The 20748-nt window shown below is 42.0% G+C and overlaps 3 protein-coding genes and 1 long non-coding RNA gene across 4 annotated transcripts; 2 read left to right on the forward strand and 2 right to left on the reverse strand.

Moving 5' to 3' along the window:
* On the forward strand, positions 4224 to 7220 carry LOC8058706 (G-type lectin S-receptor-like serine/threonine-protein kinase LECRK3). The gene has a single exon (XM_002446608.2). The coding sequence runs from the start codon at positions 4449 to 4451 to the stop codon at positions 6972 to 6974; it is 2526 nt and encodes an 841-aa protein (XP_002446653.2). The 5' UTR covers positions 4224 to 4448; the 3' UTR covers positions 6975 to 7220.
* On the reverse strand, positions 7588 to 8828 carry LOC110436146. The gene is made up of 2 exons (XR_002453852.1): positions 8490 to 8828; positions 7588 to 7848 (listed from the first exon to the last, which is right to left on the reverse strand). It is a non-coding gene; the product is annotated as an uncharacterized LOC110436146 (long non-coding RNA).
* Positions 12780 to 14651, forward strand: LOC8073573 (putative protein Brevis radix-like 5). Its single transcript, XM_002446609.2, has 3 exons — positions 12780 to 12860; positions 12954 to 13601; positions 14193 to 14651. The coding sequence occupies exons 1-3, from the start codon at positions 12780 to 12782 to the stop codon at positions 14403 to 14405; spliced, it is 942 nt and encodes a 313-aa protein (XP_002446654.2). The 3' UTR covers positions 14406 to 14651.
* On the reverse strand, positions 16311 to 17255 carry LOC8073574. The gene has a single exon (XM_002447987.2). It carries the CDS (start codon positions 17062 to 17064, stop codon positions 16519 to 16521), a length of 546 nt encoding a protein of 181 aa, XP_002448032.1. The 5' UTR covers positions 17065 to 17255; the 3' UTR covers positions 16311 to 16518.

A 20748-nucleotide genomic window follows, 5' to 3' on the forward strand; every position in this document is an offset into this window, starting at 1 on the left:
ATAGACTGCATCCTTTTTTTTTATTGCGATAAAAAATATGGGTGTTAAATATCCTGAATCAACATTTTGGAATGCTTTCCATCTATTGGAAACTCAAACAGTCTCACTGTCCTAAAGTGGACAGCAAGAACATGTGCTATGTACATATGAATGGAAAGACATAACATTAATTCACCTGATAGGAAGCAGAGGATGCCCCGAAGATGAACCCCTCAGGAAAGCTCCTCCGGCTGATCGGCGGCTGGCCAGCGCCGTCGTAGGCGCCGCCAGCAGCGACGGATAGAAGGAGAAACAGAGGTAGAAGACGACTCACAGCCATTGCTTGCTGTGTAACAACTGACAACAGAGCTTGTTAACTGCAGGCTCCCCTTGGCGCACCTCATATATATGTAATGGGCTCGCGCATAGCTGTGCGACGAGTGACGACATTGGACACGGTGCTGGCCACAGTGACAGTGACATGGGCATTCACCACTACTCGGTTGTCATATTCTCATGGATAGAGTACCAGTTCAACACCTGTGGTCTGTGGAACAACAGAAATTTGTGTATGTATATGTTGCCCGTGCAGGCCTGCAGCTACGCGCATCGATCTCTATCATAAGACTAAGTTGGTGACTCAGTAATTTGCTGCATTTCCTCCTTTAATTTAAAAAAAAAAGATGGCAGGAATGCCACATGTCTTTATTCACGGAGGCTGAAAGTTGCAAAACAAACTGGCAAGAAGGAAACAAGCAGGCACTGAGACAGCATCGGCATCGAAATTATTCCCCAGCGCTGGTGCACCATGCGTGCACATGTGTCGGCGTCGAAGAAGGGTCAGGTGCGTCCGGGTTGCCGATCGAACTGCGCCTTGATCCTGAGCAGGGCCGGGAGGTCAGGGTCATTGCGACAGTCAGACTGGGACTGGGAGGTGATCAGTTGGGACAATAGGAGGACGAGGACGAGGATCAGTTGCCTGGCCATTGAAATCGTTTGAGGTGTCTCATAAAGCGCGGTGACCAGCTGATGAACTAGACTGGCAGTGCATATGCATATATACGTAGGTAGAGGCGTTTTGGGTTAAGTAGGCGTTGACTAATCTCTATTCTTAAGGTAAAACCACGTTCTGGGTCAAGGGTTCATGAGTCGTTTGCTGCACCTGCAAGAAAAACGGAACGTGGAAAGTTTCCTGCCACTCACTTATTACAAGTTACAGTGGTTTGGAGGTATTTCTTCTCATTATTCAACAGCCGTTTAAATAGCACGCTTCCTAGAGTGCAGACGTCTGAAAATGCAGAAATCAAAGACACCTGACAACCAAAGGAAGCAAACGAAGGACTGATTTAGATCCAACCAACGAGAATCATTGCATGATTAGATACAAAATTTCAGGCACCTGGGTCCCAACAAATAATCACCATGTTCACTATCATTGCATAGTTTTTTCCTGACGGCCAGAAACCGCCAACCATGGATGGTGTCTAGAATGGATGAAGTTATTTTATAAGTTTTAATTCATTTGTTACATAGATTGGAATGTTTATTTCCAATCTTATTGATGTTTGATATATTAAACCACTTAAATATATTTATTAATAATATTTTTATGACTTATATTTAAAATTATTTCATGCACTGATGCACAATATGGATCCCATTGCAGCCGTGAATGCTGACAGGACCACGGTTTTTGTTGATGCCGGCAGCTCAACCCAAGTGCGTCGGACTCACTAAATAGCGAACTTGAATCTAGCGAACGATCAGACAGCCCCCACGACTTTCCTTTTTTGGCAAAAAAAAGAAAATCCTACAATTTTCTATTTTTGGAAAGTTTTCTATTTTAGGCAAAAAAAATCGCTACTTTTCTTTTTTGAAAAATGATACTCACAACTTTTACGTAAAACTTATGGAACAAACTTTTACGTATAACTCATATATATGACTTTAATATATACCTTCACTATGACAAAGTTACACACATAACTTATACATATAACTTACTACATGATAAAGTTATACACATAACTTTTATCTATAATATTTTATGAAACAAGTTTATCAACATAATTTATGACGAGACAATTTAGCGAACGTTCAAAAAAATTACAATTAAAACTTAAGCATATAATTTAGTTAAACCAATTTTAACATATAGGTTAATAACTGCAAGTTAAGCACAAAATATAATAAATCAAATAGCTTTGCAAAAAGTTAGACATAAAAGATAATAATTATAAGTTAATATCTACTAGTTACATGTAGAAAGTTAGATATAAAAGTTGCGTACAGAAAGTTAGATATAAAAGTTACGTGCAGAAAGTTAATAATAATAAAATTTATATCTAGCATTTTAAAATAAATGTTTTACTTTTTTATGACACGGTGGTTATGGAAAAGCACGCTAGAAGGAGAGGTAGTTTGAACCTTTGTTACATCAAATCTAAGTGAACGATCGTCCAAATAAAATAAGGGTTGACATCATATATAAAAAGAAAAAATTGATAGACTTATATAAAAAATGAAAAGAGAAAAAAGGCAAAAGAAAAATTAAAAAAATGTTTTATAACTTTTGTGCTTCAAAGTTTTGGCATAAGTTATAAGTTATATGGTATTTAAGTCATATGGTGATAATAAGTTTTGCAAAGTGGTATACCAAGTTGTTAGTATAATTTATAGAAATAAGTTATATTCTATAACATATATGTATAACCTAGAATTGGATTTGGGTGCGTCCTGGTCCATTCTCCGCAGCCATTCCCAATGTAGGCTGACAGCAGTGCCAAAGCCATGAAGATCCACGATGCCAAGGCCTCCCAGTTCTGGCCAAGCCACACTACACTGCTCTTCCCTCACCACCTCCGGCAAATGCACGCCTGCGTTTATCAACAGCCTTGATGGGCTATGGGTCACAATTCGTTTGTTTTATAAACCGTATTTCTACCAGTCAACGGTGTTTTTCTCTCATAATAAATCAGCAACAGTATTTTTAGTCATAGCTTTTCAGATCAGGATGGTCTATAATGTCACTGACACGCACGACCAGCCAAATTCAACACAGAATGTACATCACTTCTTACAATCTTCTTAAATTCTTCAATAAAATCTAAGAAAAATCTAGTTTGCGCAACAATATTTCTGCCACAGGTCTTCCCATCGCTTCCACAGGTAGCTCTGATCTACCTGTCGGACTGTCACACGGTGACTCATGAATTTGGCTTAGGCCTTGTTTAGATCTTTTTTTTTTGGATTTTGACACTATAACACTTTTGTTTTTATTTAGTAATTATTGTCTAATCATAGACTAACTAGGCTTAAAAGATTCATCTCACAAATTAGAGATAAACTATGCAATTAGTTATTTTCTTTACCTAGATTTAATGTTTTATGCATGTGCCGCAAGATTCAATACGACGAAGAATCTTAAAAAGTTTTTGGATTTAGGATGAACTAAACAAGGCCTTATATGAGCTTGTTCCTTGATCTAAGAGCTGAAAGTACTGTTCGCTCCGCTTGACAATTGCACTCTGCATTTGAATCTCTCAAAGTCTTCGGCACGAGGTCGCAGCAATGACAGCTTCTGCAGAAAAAGACAGTGGAGGTCTGGAGGGAATGAAAACCACAATAGTTATGCTTTATTTAAATGAAAAATAGACACACGCGAATACAGTACCTCTACCTTTGTAAATTCGATATACAGTTTGATCAGTAAAATAATATGATAATTTGCTGCAAATAATATGCGAACGAAACTATAGTTTCCCTCCTCTTTGCCAGCACTTTCACAAACCATGTATGTGCTTGACTTTCTCTAATATACTGTGCAGAAAATTTCTCATTATTGGGATTTACCCAGAAGCTAAGGCCCTGTTTAGTTCCCTACCTAAAATTTTTTCATCCATCCCATCGAATCTTTGGACACATGCATGGAACATTAAATGTAGATAAAAAAATAAACTAATTACACAGTTTAGTTAAGAATCGCGAGACGAATCTTTTAAGCCTAGTTACTCCATGATTAGCCTTAAGTGCTACAGTAACCCACATATGCTAATGACAGATTAATTATGCTTAATAAATTTGTCTTGCAGTTTCCTGACGAGATATGTAATTTGTTTTTTTATTAGTTTCTAAAAACTCCTCCCGACATCCTTCCGACACATCCGATATGACATCCAAAAAATTTTCGTTCCCAATCTAAACAGGCCCTAAGCATTCATGATAATGTCTAATTCCATGTGCCAGTTGTTCTATAGCGACGTTTGGACTAAATTTTTTGACAAGTCTTTGGGTGTACCGATTTGATTCGAAGAAACCAAACCTCACACAAAATCTTGTGCGGTTCACATTTGCTCTGTGCTTCACTTTACAGTGCATATGGCCGAGCATCCATGGAAACAAGTGTATGGGGCCGGTCAATACACTGACTTCAGCTCCATGTTATCAAACAAGCCATACATTCATCTCGAATGCGTTTACAAGTCATCCCGTGGAGAAGTCTTATTCCCGGACGTGATACCTCATTGAGTGACCTGGAAGTCATATCCTCCCATGTGCATAAAACTGGTGTTAGAAGGAGAAACCAGCCAAGATCAATGGCGCACATATTCTTTCTCCTACTATGGTTGCCACTTTCCTGCTCATATACTCTAGCTCAGCACAATATCAGCTTGGGATCTACTCTGAATCCTGAGGGGCCAAACAGATCATGGCTCTCGCCCTCTGGTGACTTTGCCTTTGGTTTCCGACCCCTGGAGACCAACTCTTCTCAGTATTTACTTGGCATCTGGTTCGATCAGATCAATGAGAATATTATTGTTTGGTATGCCAAATCCAATGGTACAACAGCAGTGTCGTCTGGTTCAAGCCTGCAGTTCACCGTTAATGGTTCGCTTTCTCTCCGTAACTCCACTGGAGCTGAGATCTGGAGCTCCCAGATTGCTGGTGGTGCTTATGCTTCCATGAACGACAATGGAAACTTTGTGCTTTATGGAGCAGACGGCTCCCCCAAGTGGCAAAGTTTTACTACACCAACAGACACCATCCTGCCATCCCAAGAGCTCCCTAGTGGGACTATCCTCCATGCTAAGCTTATGGACACCGACTACTCAAATGGTCGGTTCATCCTCAGTCTTGAAACAGATGGCAACCTGACTTTCTACTCAGTGGCTGTTCCTACAGGATTCAAGTATGATGGTTATTGGTCTACTAACACAAGTGGAAACGGTGGGAAGCTGGTCTATGATACGAATGGCACAATCTACTATGCCTTGGAGAACAACATGAAGCGCATAATGCAAGCAGAGATGGACTCAACAGATCAGTACTACCACTGGGCAAAACTTGACCCAGATGGTGTTCTTCGACAGTATAAGTATCCAAAAAGGGAAGCAGTAAGAAGTGGTTTGCCTGCAGAGTGGACAGTAGTGCAAGCCATGCCGGCAAATATCTGCAATATAGTATATACGGATTTTGGTAGTGGAGTGTGTGGATACAACAGCTATTGCATGTTGAACTGGAATCAGACAGAAACAGAATGTTCATGTGCCCCACACTATTCTTTCTTTGATACAGAAAGGAAGTACAAAGGGTGCAAGCCAGACTTTGCACTGCAGAGCTGTGACTTGAGTGAAGCGCAAGTGCTAGAGCAGTTCAAAATGATTCCAATGAATCATATTGACTGGCCTCATCGTGCTTATGAGGAGTATTACCCCATAGACGAGACTACTTGCCAAAGCTTATGCTTGAATGATTGCTTCTGTGCTGCTGCAGTGTCTGATCATACTGGCTATTGCTGGAAGAAGAAGCTACCTTTGTCTAATGGGAATGAAGGGAGCGAAGTTCAACGGACAGTTTATCTCAAGGTGCCGAAGGATAATTATTCACAGACTCTACTGAATATTGAGGCCAGCAGTAAATGGAAAACCAATAGGAAGGATTGGATACTTGGAGGATCGATCATTATAGGTAGTTCTGTATTTCTCAACTTTCTCTTCATCTCAGCCCATTTTCTGGGAGCTCACTTTAGGGCCAACAGAGAAAAGAACCATTTACGAGCGTGGACCAGGATGATGACAAGAGATTTCACTTACAGAGAACTTGAGGAGGCAACTAATGGGTTCAACGAGGAAGTGGGCAGGGGAGCTTCTGGTGTAGTCTATAAAGGGTACCTACATGGTGAGTTTGACACTAGCATTGCAGTCAAGAAGATCATCGATAGGATCCCACAAGAGACAGAGAAGGAGTTCACAATGGAAGTTCAAACAATTGGGCACACGCTCCACAAGAACTTAGTCCAGCTATTGGGATTCTGCTATGAAGGAGCTGAAAGGCTCCTGGTGTATCCATTTATGCCCAATGGCTCTCTTACTAAGTTCCTCTTCAGTGGGAAGAAGCCAGCATGGGCCCTCCGAGTTGATATTGCCCATGGGGTGGCAAGAGGACTCCTCTACTTGCATGAGGAGTGTGGTAAGCAGATCATACACTGTGACATAAAGCCTGAGAACATCCTTCTTGATAACAACTTTATAGCAAAGATATCAGACTTTGGCATAGCAAAGCTGCTGAAAGCTGAGCAGACAAAAACTAGCACTGGAATCCGAGGTACCCGAGGATACTTTGCTCCAGAGTGGTTCAAGAACGTGAGAATCTCCAGTAAAGTAGATGTGTACAGCTTTGGTATAGTCCTTCTGGAGATTGTATGCTGCAGGCGGAATGTAGACCTTCAGTCCAACGATGACGAGCAAGTTGTATTGGCATACTGGGCATATGATTGCTACCGCTGCAGTCGCCTCGACTTGTTAGTTGAAAGTGATGAGGAAGCAATTATCAATATGAAGATAGTGGAAAGATTCATGAGAGTTGCACTTTGGTGTATACAGGATGAACCAGAAATGCGCCCAACTATGCTTAAAGTGACCAAGATGCTTGACGGAGCAATAGAAGTTCCTCAGCCTCCAATTGATACCCCAACTTTCATAAGTTTATGGCATTGAGAAGAGCAAGTGGTACTTTTTTCTGTTTAGGGATCTATCTTTTGGTCAGCCTGTGCTGTTGAAGGATGATGGTAGTTTTGCTGTTGCTCTGACAGACATTAGAGAATGGAGAATCCCTTTTGTTGGTCATTAACAGGTTATGAAGTCTGTTCTGTTTTCTCATTCTTGCATGGAAGCTTTGTGTGTCCTTGAGAATAAAAAAATATACTGGCTTTTACCAATAGTGATATGGTTGATTGGTTTGCACGAGAAGCATCTCCAAATTGATATCTGATAATCATATGGTGCACTGCATCCAATTGTTATTGCTTGCTCCATTGTATAGAAGTAGGCTGGCAGTGTGTCGTAACAATAGAAATAAGCTGGCAAATTGGCAATATGTCAAAAAATAGTTGTATATGCTAATATGCACATGAACTGCATTGTCAACCAGAATAGCATATCCACATAATTAATTCAAGGAAATTTGGAGCAAGAAATATAATGGATTCAATGTGTCTACAGTCAGAGATTCCAAAAAATAGACTATGGTAGGTTGTTGGATCTATGGACGAACTAATTAGGAAGTGACGCATTAGCTGTCCCAATGCAAACACGGGTTAAAAACCATACAGATCTCCAAAGTGATTACTTCTTCAAACAAAAGAAAATGCAGTGACAGTCATCCAATAACAGCACAAAGTGAGTGGGCAAAATTAAACAGCTGGTATGCCAAGGCTCCATGAAAAGGTTCTGCTGCTTTGCCTGTAAATCAAGTAATCAACACCTAACAGAATGCGACTTCGGATGCAGTGTTCTGCTACTTCCAGCTAGTTGGTCCTAGGAACATGTTCTAATTACTACTCTTTCCCACTGAGGCCTTGTTTAGTTCGCCCTGAAAAACAAAAAATTTTCAAGATTTCTCGTCACATCAAATCTTATGGTACATGCATGAAACATTAAATATAGACGAAAACAAAAACTAATTATACAGTTTAGTTGGAAATCACGAAACGAATTTTTTGATCCTAGTTAGTCCATAATTGGATAATATTTGTCACAAACAAACGAAAATACTACAGTACCGAAAACTTTTCACTTTTCGGAACTAAACAAGGCCTGAAGTATTGAACATAGTGTCAGTAAAACCAATGTAGATGTAGTGCTTTTCAAATTTTGATGGGTGCAAACAATACTTCCAAACGGCGGATAAGCCGTGGCATAAAGTACTATTGACTAATTTATTGTGAGAGAAAAACACTTAGGCCTTGTTTAGTTTGAGAAAAATTTTGGATTTCGCTACTGTAGCACTTTCGTTTGTTTGTGCCAAATATTATCCAATCATAGACTAACTAGGATCAAAAGATTCATCTCGCAATTTACAGGTAAACTACGTAATTAGTTTTTGTTTTCGTCTATATTTAATGCTTCATGCATGTGCCACAAGATTCGATGTGACGGGAATCTTGAAAAAATTTTTTAACTAAACAAGGCCTTACTATCAGAACGTTGAACGAAAAATGTCGGCAGACTCACCATCCAGTCCTGGCATCCTTCGCGTGTGGCCGCTACCGATCTACCAGAAGCAGATTCCTGCTTCAGCCCGGCACCATCGAGCAGCGCCGCGAAGCCCCGTTCCTAGGTTCCTCCCCGCCGGACCCCGGCCACCGCCACCATGGCCTCCGGCGAAAACAGCACGGAGCGACCCAGGCCAAGTCGCTTGGCAGCTCATCTCCGGCGTGGCTAGCTTGCCACCGGGAGACCCGCGGGACCGCGTCCGTGTCCCACCTCCGCCACGGGTTAGGCGGGGCTGTGGCTGTCGCCGGCCGCATCCGACGAACTCCGGCGCGGGCCGAAACGGCGCGGACATCGGTCCCTCCCTCTCATATCCCCACGTTGCACCAAACTGATGGGCCAGTGATTGTTTTCAAGCCCATCATAAAATAGGAGCTCCCGGAGCAGCCCAGTGCCATAAATCCGTCCAGCACCGTTGACATATGTAAAGTTGAAAACGGACGGGATAAATCTCGTTCCGTCCGCAACCGTATATCGTATTTTCTTGCTTGTTTTCGTTTTTTACGGGATAAACGAAAACGGGACCGAAAACGGGACGGATTAAAGCGGAAGCGGGATCGAAAACGGTAGAGCGTTTGTCCGTCCGTATTTACGGAATCCCGTTTTTTACCGAGATATCCCGTTTTTCATAAAAACGAGAAAGTAGCCCAACATAGTCCCTAAGCTCAATATGGCTCAAAATGTCTCTTGTCTTATGTGATGTATTGATAATTCATATTTGTGTGAATTGTGATCTATGAACTATGGATATGTTCTTATTCGATGTATGGATAATTTATATTTGTGTGAATTATGATCTATGGACTATGGATATATGGTATTGTATTAATGTGGTCACTAGTCACTGGTCAGTGCATATTTGATATTTGGTATTACATTTTGCTATTTTGGTCTCTGTATTTGCGCTATCATATGCGGCTTATATGTTTCGGTTTGAATTTTCGCTTACCGCTCGTTTCCGTCTATTTTCGATCGTATTTACCCGTTTTCGTATTACCGTTTATCCCGCTACCGTTTTCGCTCCCGGTTGTCCAGCTTCCGCTTCCGTTTTCGTCTAAAAATATGAAAATGAAAACAATAGAGCGATTTTCCGTTCGTTTCCGTCCATTTTCAACCTTAGACATATGTGATTACCCTTTAGCTACCAAAGGTTGTCCAATTTTTTTTTCTGGACTATAAAATCAGTTTTTGACTTCCCTCAACTTTTAAAATCACTTATCTTTGCGTCCTTGCCGACATGACACCATGATAGAGAGGATAAACCAAACTTAAATTGAAAGTTTAGGAGTTAAATCAGACTAGAAATATTTAGAAAAGATATCCAAAAAATTATAAATTATTTTTAAAAAATATTAAAATATTTTTACAATAAAAAATAATGCATTAAAATCCTAAAATCTGGTTTGATCTTAGAAAATTGGTTTTACCTCGAAAAACTATGAAACTCTTTTAGATTCTTTTTTCTAAAGTCATGCTTATCTTATGGTGCCTAGCTTAAATTTGTTTGAATCTTGATGGCTTATTTTAGCACTTATTTGCTGGTAGAAGCTCTCGTTATCAATTATAGTTAGATGATCTTGATCGCCCAGCCCAACTACATAGAAGTCGCTAGCGGAGCGTCGTTAGTAGGCACTTGTCTCTGGATAACTTTTGAAAGTGGCAAAAAGTCTATATAACTCCACAAACTATCTAGGGCGGACTACTTCACCCCTCGAACTATGAAACCGGATATTCTACCCCCTGAACTTTCAAAACCGGTCAAATAACCCCCTCGAGTGGTTTTGAAGGGCGGTTTTGTCTTTTTCTTTTTTATTTATTTTTGCTAAATCTTTGAAAAATCATAATAAATCATAAAAAAATCATAAAATGAAAATTTTAATTTTGTTGGACTCCTGATGAGTTGATCTACACAGTGAATATATAATATGGTATACTTTAGTACAAAATTTTTGTTGTAGCTTTAAATATATATTTTTCTATAATTAGTTTGAATAATTCATATATGCAGTTCCTGTGGCCCAATGTGGTAAAAGTTTTATGGTGGGCTCATTATTGTATGCTTGAACTATGGTAAAAATTTCATACTCATTGGATCACATATAACTTAGTTATAAATAAAGCATAGATTTAACAAGAATAAATCTAAATAAATTGATAACTAAGTTATACGTGATCTACTGGGTATGAAACTTTTACCATAGTTCAAGCATATAATAATGAGCCCACCATAAAAATTTCACCACAATTGGATCATAGGAACTGCATATATCAATTATTCGATTTAACTATAGAAAAATATAGATTTAAAGCTACAACAAAAACTTTATACTAAAGTATACCATATTACATATTCACTGTGTAGATCTACTCATCAGAAGTCCAGCAAAATTGAAATTTTCATTTTATGATTTTTCTATGATTTATTATGATTTTTCAAAGATTTAGCAGAAATAAATAAAAAAGAAAAAGACAAAACCAACATCCAAAACCACTCTAGGGAGTTATTTGACCGGTTTTGAAAGTTCAGGGGGTAGAATATCCGGTTTTATAGTTCAGGGGGTGAAGTAGTCCACCCTTGATAGTTTGGGGGGTTATGTAGACTTTTTCCTTTGAAAGTGATAGTGAACATGTGTGGTTGTATGCACCTTGCCATACATACAATCTAGATGCCTCGCCACTAACACTTCTACGTAGTCATTGTCTAGATCATCAATTTCGAATAATTATAATAGATAACGAAAGCTTCTACAAGCAAATACACCAAAATGGGTCCATAAAGATTCAAACAATTTCGAGCTACGCACCATAAGATAGAGCATGATTAGATAATGTTCGGTTGATGGTTTCCATGGCTGATAAGTCGGTTGAAAATGATTTATTGTGATAGACAAATATTGTTCCATGGTTGATAAACCAGGCTAATTTGTTGTGAGAGAGAAGTATTAGTTTCATAACTTTTAGAGGTAAAAAAACAAGATTTCTAAGATTAAACCAAATTCTAAGATTTTTAATTGCATTATCTTTTCATGTAAAAAAATATATATATTTTTTTATTTAAACTTACTCTAGTTTACCATGTTCGATTTACCTTCATGAAATTTTAACTTAGTATAATTTATCTCCTTTGGCATGGTCCGCATCAAAAAAAGCCACCATCAAAACTATCCAAGGTGCAAAAGCAAACGGTTTTAAAAGGGAGTTAAAAAATTGATTTTGTAGTTTAGGGGGAAAACTAACGATCACGATAGTTGAGGAAGGTAAATTAGATTTTTTTTTTCATTCCCAAGCTCCTAGATTTTTTTTTAGTCCAAACACACAAGCTGTTACTTGCCAGTACGCGAATACCAGTTCTTAGGCAAATATCGAGCTAGCTGAAACTAATGATAAACCTAAAACTGATATGTGTAACAAAAGTTAGGCCTTGTTTAGTTCCGAAAAGTGAAAAGTTTTCGGTACTGTAGCATTTTCGTTTGTTTGTGACAAATATTATCCAATCATGAACTAACTAGGATCAAAAGATTCGTCTCGTGATTTACAGCTAAACTATGTAATTAGTTTTTGTTTTCCTCTATATTTAATGTTTCATGCATGTATCACAAGATTCGACGTGACGAAGAATCTTGAAAACTTTTTGGTTTTCAGAGTGAATTAAACAAGGCCTTAAGTTTCATAAACAAGAGGAACGTGTAACAAAAAAGTTGGTTTGAGAAACAAGAGGCCCCGAATTCAGAGCACGCCAGTACTGTCTCGCACAACCGCATGCCATCATCGTCGTCATGTCAATATGTCATGTAACGGTAATTTCGTGCTCCGTCAGTCACCGGCCGTCCTCCAACGAAATCCGGGCCAAATTCGAAGCCCCCCGTGCGGTGCGCGTACGTGCGCCGGAGAGTAAAGGCAGGCAGCTCTCTGCCCTGGCCGTGGCCGTGGCCGCACTCGTCCGTCCTCGGTGGCCGCCGCCTGGGGTTTGGAGTTGGAAGGAGGAAAATCCCGAACGCTTGCCATAAATACGCCAATCTCGCCCCGCAGGCATTGAATTGATTGCGCGACGGACACGCTCGCCCGTTAATTCCGTGCTGGCGCCCTTCGCCTCTTTCAAATTCCATCCCCCCCGTCCTTCCATTTCCTTCCTTCCAAACCAGCACGAGCGCGGAGCCAGCAGCTGCCCCGGACACGACAGCGAGGTGCGGCGGAGAGTAGAGGGAGAGAGATACGTCACCGGCAGGGAGGCAGCCGGACCTGCTCTTCCCGATGCACGCGTGCTTCCATGGCGGCGGCGGCGGCGGCAACAGCAGCAGGATCACCAAGTCCGTCGGCTTCATCGCCAAGAGCGTACGCCGCCGGCCCGACATCCCCATCGCTCTCCTGCTTTCTGCTCTACGCGCGCGTGATGTTAATGTAGTGTCGTGTCCGTCGCTTGCGCAGATGAAGGCCCTGTCCCTCCTAAAGGTGAAGACGGCGGGCGGCGGCGAGGGCGAGGGCCACCCGCGCGCGCCGCGACGGCGGCGTCAGCGGCGGCATCGGAGGCGGTCCCCGGAGGCCGAGGAGCTGCAGGACAAGGACGTCGCGGCGGCGTCGTCGTCCGCGTCCTCGTCCGCCAAGATCGCGCCGGCGGCGCAGCCGCACGAAGCCGCCGCCGACGGTGACCATCGGAAAGACCGCCTCCACCAGGACGAGGAGCGGGGGCAAGGAGGAGCGAAACATGAGCACTGCGACAAGTGCTGCTCGCCGTTGGACGACGGCGGCGGCGGCGGCGACGAGGAGGAGGCCGCCGAGGGTACGGCGGACGCGGCGAGTGACGGGGAGTGGGCGGCGGAGCCGGAGCCCGGTGTGCTGATGACGCTGGTGCCGCGCGGCGACGGCGCCAACTACCTCCGCAGGATCCGGTTCAGCGAGGAGTACTTCGGCGACGCGTGGGCGGCGCAGACCTGGTGGGCGGACAACTGCGACCGCATCGTCGAGCTCTACAGCGTCGTCGTCCAGCCGCAGGACGGCGAAAACGACGACGACGACGATCCGGCGGCGCCCGTAACCCCATGCCAATCCGAGGACGACGAGCACCACCAACTGCAGGTACACGATCGGATTCGTTCTGATTCGATTTGGTTGGGTTTCCCGCTGTTTCTGAATTCTGATCGCTCGCGCTGTGGGGTGGGGTGGCCTGTGGCCACCTACCTCCACCGTACTCAGCAGCTACTGGCTCGGTACGACAGCAAGGCAATAAAAAGATTTGCAATATCGTCATGAGCCATCATGATCAACGGAGCATTTCATCTCATTTCATTTCAAATGCTTGGCACGATCATTTGTTGCAGACTTCCTGTACTCTCCCCAACCAGCCATCTTTTCGGTGATGGAGTGCCGTTTCTTTGCACCTGTACACATGGTGATAAATAAATGGGGCGGCAGTGTACCAACAAAATCTTCCTGTAGAAAATTAAACTTCCACCTCCGTGCGCACCAATTGCATATAGAATCTAGTTTCGCTGCACTTCGCCAACGCCTTTTATTTATACCCAAAGTATCTCACTTAACCTCACAAATTTGTGTGTCTGTGCCCCTTTCTGGATCTGGAGATAGTATGGCACACACTTATTTTTACATGATGTTTTTTTAGTAGTGATTACATTTGTAACTGAGAGTGCATTGTGTGTGATTTTCCAGGATGGGATTGGGGACCTCGACTACTCGGCGTCGTGCTCGGCCTCGGCGTCGGGAGGGTCCACCTCCAACTTCTCCGGGCCATCCAGCGGCAGCGGCAGCGGGTCGGCCAACAAGGTGGACTCTCCAATTCTCGGCCTCGTCACTGAGGCCGACAGCATCACAAGAACAGCCCGGGCGCAGCACAGCCATAAAGCAATGGGACAAGAACAGTGACACTTACATCTTCTACCATTGTTTCTGACAGTTTTTGCAATGCTTAACTTATAGGCTGCATGCTAAGCAGCTAAAGAATGTTTGGAATTTTGGATGAGTGGTTGTTTGCTGGAAAATGTACAGTATTTACTATATGTAGCTCATAATTCAAAATGAATCGAAAGCTCAATCCAATGAAACAGGCCTTGTATTTTTTTTAATACTTGCTGTTCCTTAAAGTCGTACGGATTATTCAGACTTTCGATTTATCATGGTCTACTGTATAGAAGAAAAACAGAGAAAAGCATCGGCCATATGGCCAGAGAATCAGTTGCGCATTGTGTGGCATAAGCTTCCCATGAGCACTCTCAACACAGCTACAGATCAAACAATGTTCGTCACACAGCTAAACATGCAGTTCTTACTTTACAATCTCCAGGTAATCATGGTGAAGCGAAAAGCACTTCCTATTTTGATATGGTTGGTTGGAGTAGGCCACAAAGTTCAGTTTGGACTAGTTGTGCAAAGGAAGTTACTTTTTTTTTGACAAAAAAAAGGAAGTCACTTGAAACAAATGCAGAGTGAAACATTGATGCTAGAAGAGGAAGGCAGGAGGTCACGTGAGAGAATGCTAGTAGTATGTACGCACATGGTCATGTAGGTAACTGCATCCAGTACCGAAACCAATGACCATGAAGCTGCAGAAACGTAACGCTCCAGCTCATCATTGCTTCCAAGGCTGGAGAAGGAGAATCCATGGCGGTGGGAGCACTCGATGTGAGTGGTGAAGGCATTCTATTGCCTTGTCAAGTGAACAACTCGCCAACTCGGCCATGGCTGACGAGATGGAACCAGAGAAGAATCTTTTGTGAGTGAGCATAAATCGAATGCCACATGTACAAGCTTGCATTGCATACTCCTGCTCCTGCCCTGCTGAAGCGACCACACAGACACAAAGTCGTAGCAAAGCATATTTACAAATTTTCATCATTGTGGTTGCTTTCTTTCTCCTGCACATAATAGGTTTTGTGTTTAGTACTTTAGTGGATGATGATGAACCTCAGCAGTCTGCTAGCAGCCACGCCTGACTGTCTGTTCTGTGTAGCAGACTAGCAGAGATATCATCCACTGCGACACTAGCCAGAAACATTCTTCCTCTTGACAATAATTTCGGACAAAATACACCCACCTCTGTCGAGGTAAAGCACCAACAAACGCTGGAGTCTAGAGAACCTGACGATATATCGCGCCTGATTGGAGCCAAGAACACTGGCATCCCCCAACAAACTGGATGCTGATCCTTCTGGAACTTGTTTCTCCAGGGGCAAATGCTGAAGAGGCCCCTGATGATGCAAGAAAATGCTGAATGACTGGGCCAGATACTGCTGCCGGCTTGGCCAGATTGATTTGCTGGTGGTCCATGAGGAGGCTTCGATTGACATGAGGGGGGTAGAGCCGTAGAGTGGTCTCTGTGTCAGTGACGCTCTGGTGCGGTGGTGCCCCCTGGCCTGGCATGCATAAATAGGCCCACAGGTGTTTGATGGAGCTGCCGAGATCCCTGTGTTCCCTGGATCCTGATCCAGCATCCTGGGCATGTTCAATTAAGATCAGCAATGCAGCATGCTCTCATAAATACTACTACTAAGCGGCAATCTGAAAACGGATAGCAGAAAATAGGAGGAGGAGTAGTAGCAGCAGCAGCAGCAGTATATGTTACAGGCATTGTTCGTTAAGATCATCTATATAACGTATTCAGTGAGCTTGTCTGATGGCTGATGCACGCCATCTGTTGCAGCCAATTACCCAAATCATTACTCGTGACCTGAGCAACTAAAGCCCCATACAATAAGCACCACCAGGCCATATCTACCGTTGCATTTGCAGATTGCAGGCACATGTCACCACAGATTTGCTATGCTCATCACGGTTTGCAACACTGTCAGACAATGGCTTCTTTTTTTTGATTGACAGAGGTAGAACTCAGCTTTTATAGACATGTCAAGAAGCTGTCTTGGTCAGCCGATTACACCATACAAAGAAAAGAGAAAACACTCGGGGTTGCCAGTTCACATCAAGAGCAAAAGAGCATCAGACAATGGCTTCTGCGCGCATGGAAACCATGCAAAATGCCACCTCAGATGCGGTTGGGCCTGTCGATCCAGAAGTACTCCCGTACGAAGGCCACGACGATCACGACGTTGGGCACGGTGCAGAGCACCGCTCCCGTCACGGACACCGGCGGCCGCACCGTCAGTGGGCCCCTCCGCGCCCGCCGCCGGCGCGCGTAGTCCCTGAGCTCGGCGTCGGCCCAGCGCTCGGGCGCCGGCTCGATGGCCGCGGAGGGCACGAGCGGCGGCGGGAGCTGGAAGGGGCACCGGGACCGCCAGGACGAGGGCGGGAGGCAGAGGCGCGCCACGCGCGGGAGGAAGACGGAGGCGAGAGCCCAGCGGAGGAGCGAGGCGCCGGGGCAGAGGAATGGCGGGTACGACGTGGTGGAGCCCAGACCCCGCGGCGGGCACGGGACGCGGGAGGCGACGAAGAGCTGCGAGTGGAGCGACGGCGCGTGGGACGGGTGGGTCAGGATGTGGGTCAGGGCCTCCGCGCGCTGCGCCCATGTGGGAGTGGGAGCGGGGACATGAGAGGCGGCCTGGCCTTGGGTACGGGCTGCGGCCTTCGCCATGGGGGGCAGGGCAAGGAAGGGGAGCGGAGGTGAGAGACGGCGGCGGAAGCCGGAGCCAGGACCAGGAGGTTGGGGCGATCGTGCGGCGGGAACTGAACGGTGACTGGATAACTGGATAAGGATGTTTGAACGTTAGAAAGTTTCCTTTTATTCATGCATGTTCCAAAAACTTTTAGGTTTTGATTTACTCTCTCCATCCCAAATTGTAAGTCATTCCAAGAATCTTGGAGAGTCAAAATATTTTTTACGTTTGACCAAAATTATAGAAAGAAATACTAAGATTTGTAATGTAAAGTGAGTATACTATGAAAATATAATTAAGGAAGAATCTAATGATATTTAGTTGGTATCATAATAATTATTATTTTAACATATAAATTTGGTCAAATTTAGAAAAAATTGACTCTCCAAGATTCTTGGAATGACTTACAATTTGAGATGGAGGAAGTATCATTTTGCATGATAGAATTGAATACTATGTACATTTTTTAGCAAAAAGTAACTAGTCTCTATTTTAGATTTTTGCGTTAAGAGGGCAAAAAAAAAATCCTCAAGAAGCCTTCGTGAGCACAATAAATTCTACACCAACATGTATGCATAAGCATGTGACTATCCTTATAGTTTTTTTAATTAGATAAAAGTTATTAATTTCTTACATTTGAATGCTCATATAATTGCACATAATCAATTCAAATTGATCTATTTTGAAAAGATGAATAGGTTGTTACAATGGATTTGGTATTGCTTTCTACAAGGGCTATCAGTGATTCCTTTAGTAAATCATGTAAAAAATTTGGAAATATATATACCCAATGAATTTGGTCATGAGTAATTACGGACTCATAGAACTCCCTTAGGCATTGTTTAGATGTAGTCAGATTCGAATCAATCCATATGTGTTAGGGTGGATTGGAGTGGAACTTGAACTAACATCCAAATAAGGCCTTAATTTGAGGAAAAATATACTTGGAGTAATAATAGAAAAACCCTACTCTGATAGAGTGTTGAAATTGAGAAAATTGTCCCCTTTGCAATCTTAAGAAAATTCCAGGGTATAAGTTTGATCATAACCCTTCCTGGCTCAAACACCTTGAGTTTAACATGAAAATTCAAGAGATTTAGTCACAGAAAGTCATCTCTAAATCTTCCATTGATACTCGGTGTATCAAAATGGATAGAGTTAGGAATTTTTGTAATGTTGGGGTCAAAGTCTTAAAGGACATACTAGAAAATATAAAAATCTATTAATCCAGGAGCTTGATGATTTAGAAAAAGAATAGGTAGAGATTCTTTTGTCTAAAAAGTTCAATAGAAAATAGTTTATACAGGCTAAAATGCTCAAACTTCTAGAAGAGGAAAAGAGCTATTGGCAAAAGAGATCTAACTTGATGTGGTTGTTGAAAGGTGATAATAACACTAGGTTTTTTTCATAAAATTTCTAATGACAAGTGAAGAAAAAACACCATCTTTTGTTCGCAACATAATGACAAGTTGATTGTGGGGGATGTTGCCATTGTTGAGCATGCATCTCAGTATTATAAGGAGTTCTTTGGCCCTTCTAATCATAGTGATTTCCATCAGTGGCGGAGCCAGAATTTTAAACTTGGGTATTCCTACTTCCACAAAGTTAATCTATAGGTTGAAAATATAGTCAATTATACTGCAAGTTAGCAACTTTATACTAATATTTGCTTTCTAGAATATAGACTTCTAATTCAAATGCTAGTTTTTTACATGTTTTGAGCTCAAATGTGCAAAATACTATATATTATAGCATTATATATTTATATATATAAGTATATACACATATTTACATAAAAGTGTACCAAAATAGTTGGGTATTCCCGGGAATACTGGGGAATACCCCTAGATCCGCCACTGATTTCCATATAGATCCTAGCTATTGGGAACAAGGAGGAAAGATCAATGTCCAAGAAAATAAAGAACATAACAAAGAGTTTTTCTTTTATTAAAATAAAAGAGGTGGTGTTCTCTATGGAGAGAAACGTTGCACCTAGGCCTAATCATTTTTCTATTGAATTTTATCAACACTGTTGGAATACTATCAAAGATGATTTGCTACTTTTTTCAATGATTTTCATAAGCTAAAGTTGGATATTTGTAGATTTAACTATGGCATTAATTATAACCTTGCTTCCAAAAATAAAGGAAGGCAATAAAATCTAGTAGTACATGCCTATATGTCTGTTAAATGTGATTTATAAAATCTTTACCAAGGCTCTGATGTTGAGACTTCAGAAGGTGATGGGGGAAATCATTAGTAAAAGCCAATCTGGTTTTATTAATAAATATAGAAATATAATGGATGGTGTGATGGCACTTCATGATATTCTTCGTGACACTAGAGTTAAGAAAAAGGATGGGGTGGTGTTGAAAATTGATTTTGAAAAAGCTTATGACCAAATTAGCTTGGACTTCCTTTTTTAATGTCTCAAACAGCGAGTTCTTTGTCAAAAAATGGTGTGACTAGATTTAATTGGTGATGACTTCTAGAACTTTGAGTATTAAGGTGAATAATACTTTTGTTAAACAAGATGGTATTGGGAGAAATCTGGGTTATTCTCTGTTAAATCGACATAGAAACACTTATGTAGCAATGAGTTTGGGCTAAGCTTCAAACACATTTGGTAAGCTAAGTTGCCCTTGAAAGTGAAAGTCTTCCTGTGGCTTACCCTTTATGAAGCCATCTTGACAAAAGACAATCTTCAGAGAATAAATTATAAAGGAAATGTATCTTGTGCCTTTTGCACAAGAAAGTCACCTCTTTCTTTTCGATGTACTACTGTTAAATATGTGTGGAGTTTGATTGTTTATGCAATAGGCGCTCATGTAGGCCTAGCACCTTTGACAAATACTTGTCTTGGATCAAAAATCAATTTACCACATGGTAATCCTATCTATGCTATGGGCCTTGCTGCTGTATGTTGGGCCATTTGGAGGACTAGGAACACAACATGGTTTGGTAAAAAAAAGAGAGTCTGATCGTCTCCTACTGAGATTAAGCCTGGGCATTTGGGTTACCCGATTTTTTCGGATCGGGTAATTCGGGTAATTCAAAATTCGGGTAATGAAAATTGTTACCCGATATTAGTCCCGAAAAAACACTACCCGCAATTTCGGGTATCCGATAATTCGGGTTCGGGTTCGGGTATTCCCGATTTACCCGAATTTTCAAAAAACAACACACTACACAAAAGTTCAATAGCAATTTATAGATAATTTCAGCAGCAATTTATATATAATTTCAATAGCATTTTGTAGAGAATAATATATTACTAGCACTTGTTCAAACAAAGAGAATTATGTTCTATTAAATTGATAAGTTCTAATATTTAGCTAACAACACATGATATATACAAAGATAAAGACAAATATTCGGGTAATTCGGGTAGTTCGGGTACCGGGGGATATTACCCGAATTACCCAAACTAATTTCGGGTAATCAAAATCGCTATCCGAATTTAGGATCGGGTACCTCGGGTTCGGGTAATTCGGGTTCGGGTCCGGGTAATTCGGGTACGGGTAATGGGTATCGGGTAATTTGCCCAGGGTTAACTGAGATCATCTGCATGATGTGTTGTTTTATTACATACTGGGTAGGGCTTCAGATGTATGAGCTGGAGAAGCAGGTTCTTGTGTGGAGACCATCAAGGCGATTGCTCT

This window comes from Sorghum bicolor, chromosome 6 (assembly GCF_000003195.3).
Source record: "Sorghum bicolor cultivar BTx623 chromosome 6, Sorghum_bicolor_NCBIv3, whole genome shotgun sequence".
Lineage (NCBI taxonomy): Eukaryota > Viridiplantae > Streptophyta > Magnoliopsida > Poales > Poaceae > Sorghum > Sorghum bicolor.

Excerpts from the sequence above, each read along its gene's own strand:
- LOC8058706 (XM_002446608.2), top strand. The coding sequence starts at position 4,449 with ATGCGTTTACAAGTCATCCCGTGGAGAAGTCTTATTCCCGGACGTGAT.
- LOC8073573 (XM_002446609.2), top strand. The coding sequence starts at position 12,780 with ATGCACGCGTGCTTCCATGGCGGCGGCGGCGGCGGCAACAGCAGCAGG. Across the intron at positions 12,861-12,953 it reads TCGGCTTCATCGCCAAGAGC|ATGAAGGCCCTGTCCCTCCT; the intron begins GTACGCCGCCGG and ends TCGCTTGCGCAG. Across the intron at positions 13,602-14,192 it reads ACGAGCACCACCAACTGCAG|GATGGGATTGGGGACCTCGA; the intron begins GTACACGATCGG and ends GTGATTTTCCAG.
- LOC8073574 (XM_002447987.2), bottom strand. The coding sequence starts at position 17,064 with ATGGCGAAGGCCGCAGCCCGTACCCAAGGCCAGGCCGCCTCTCATGTC.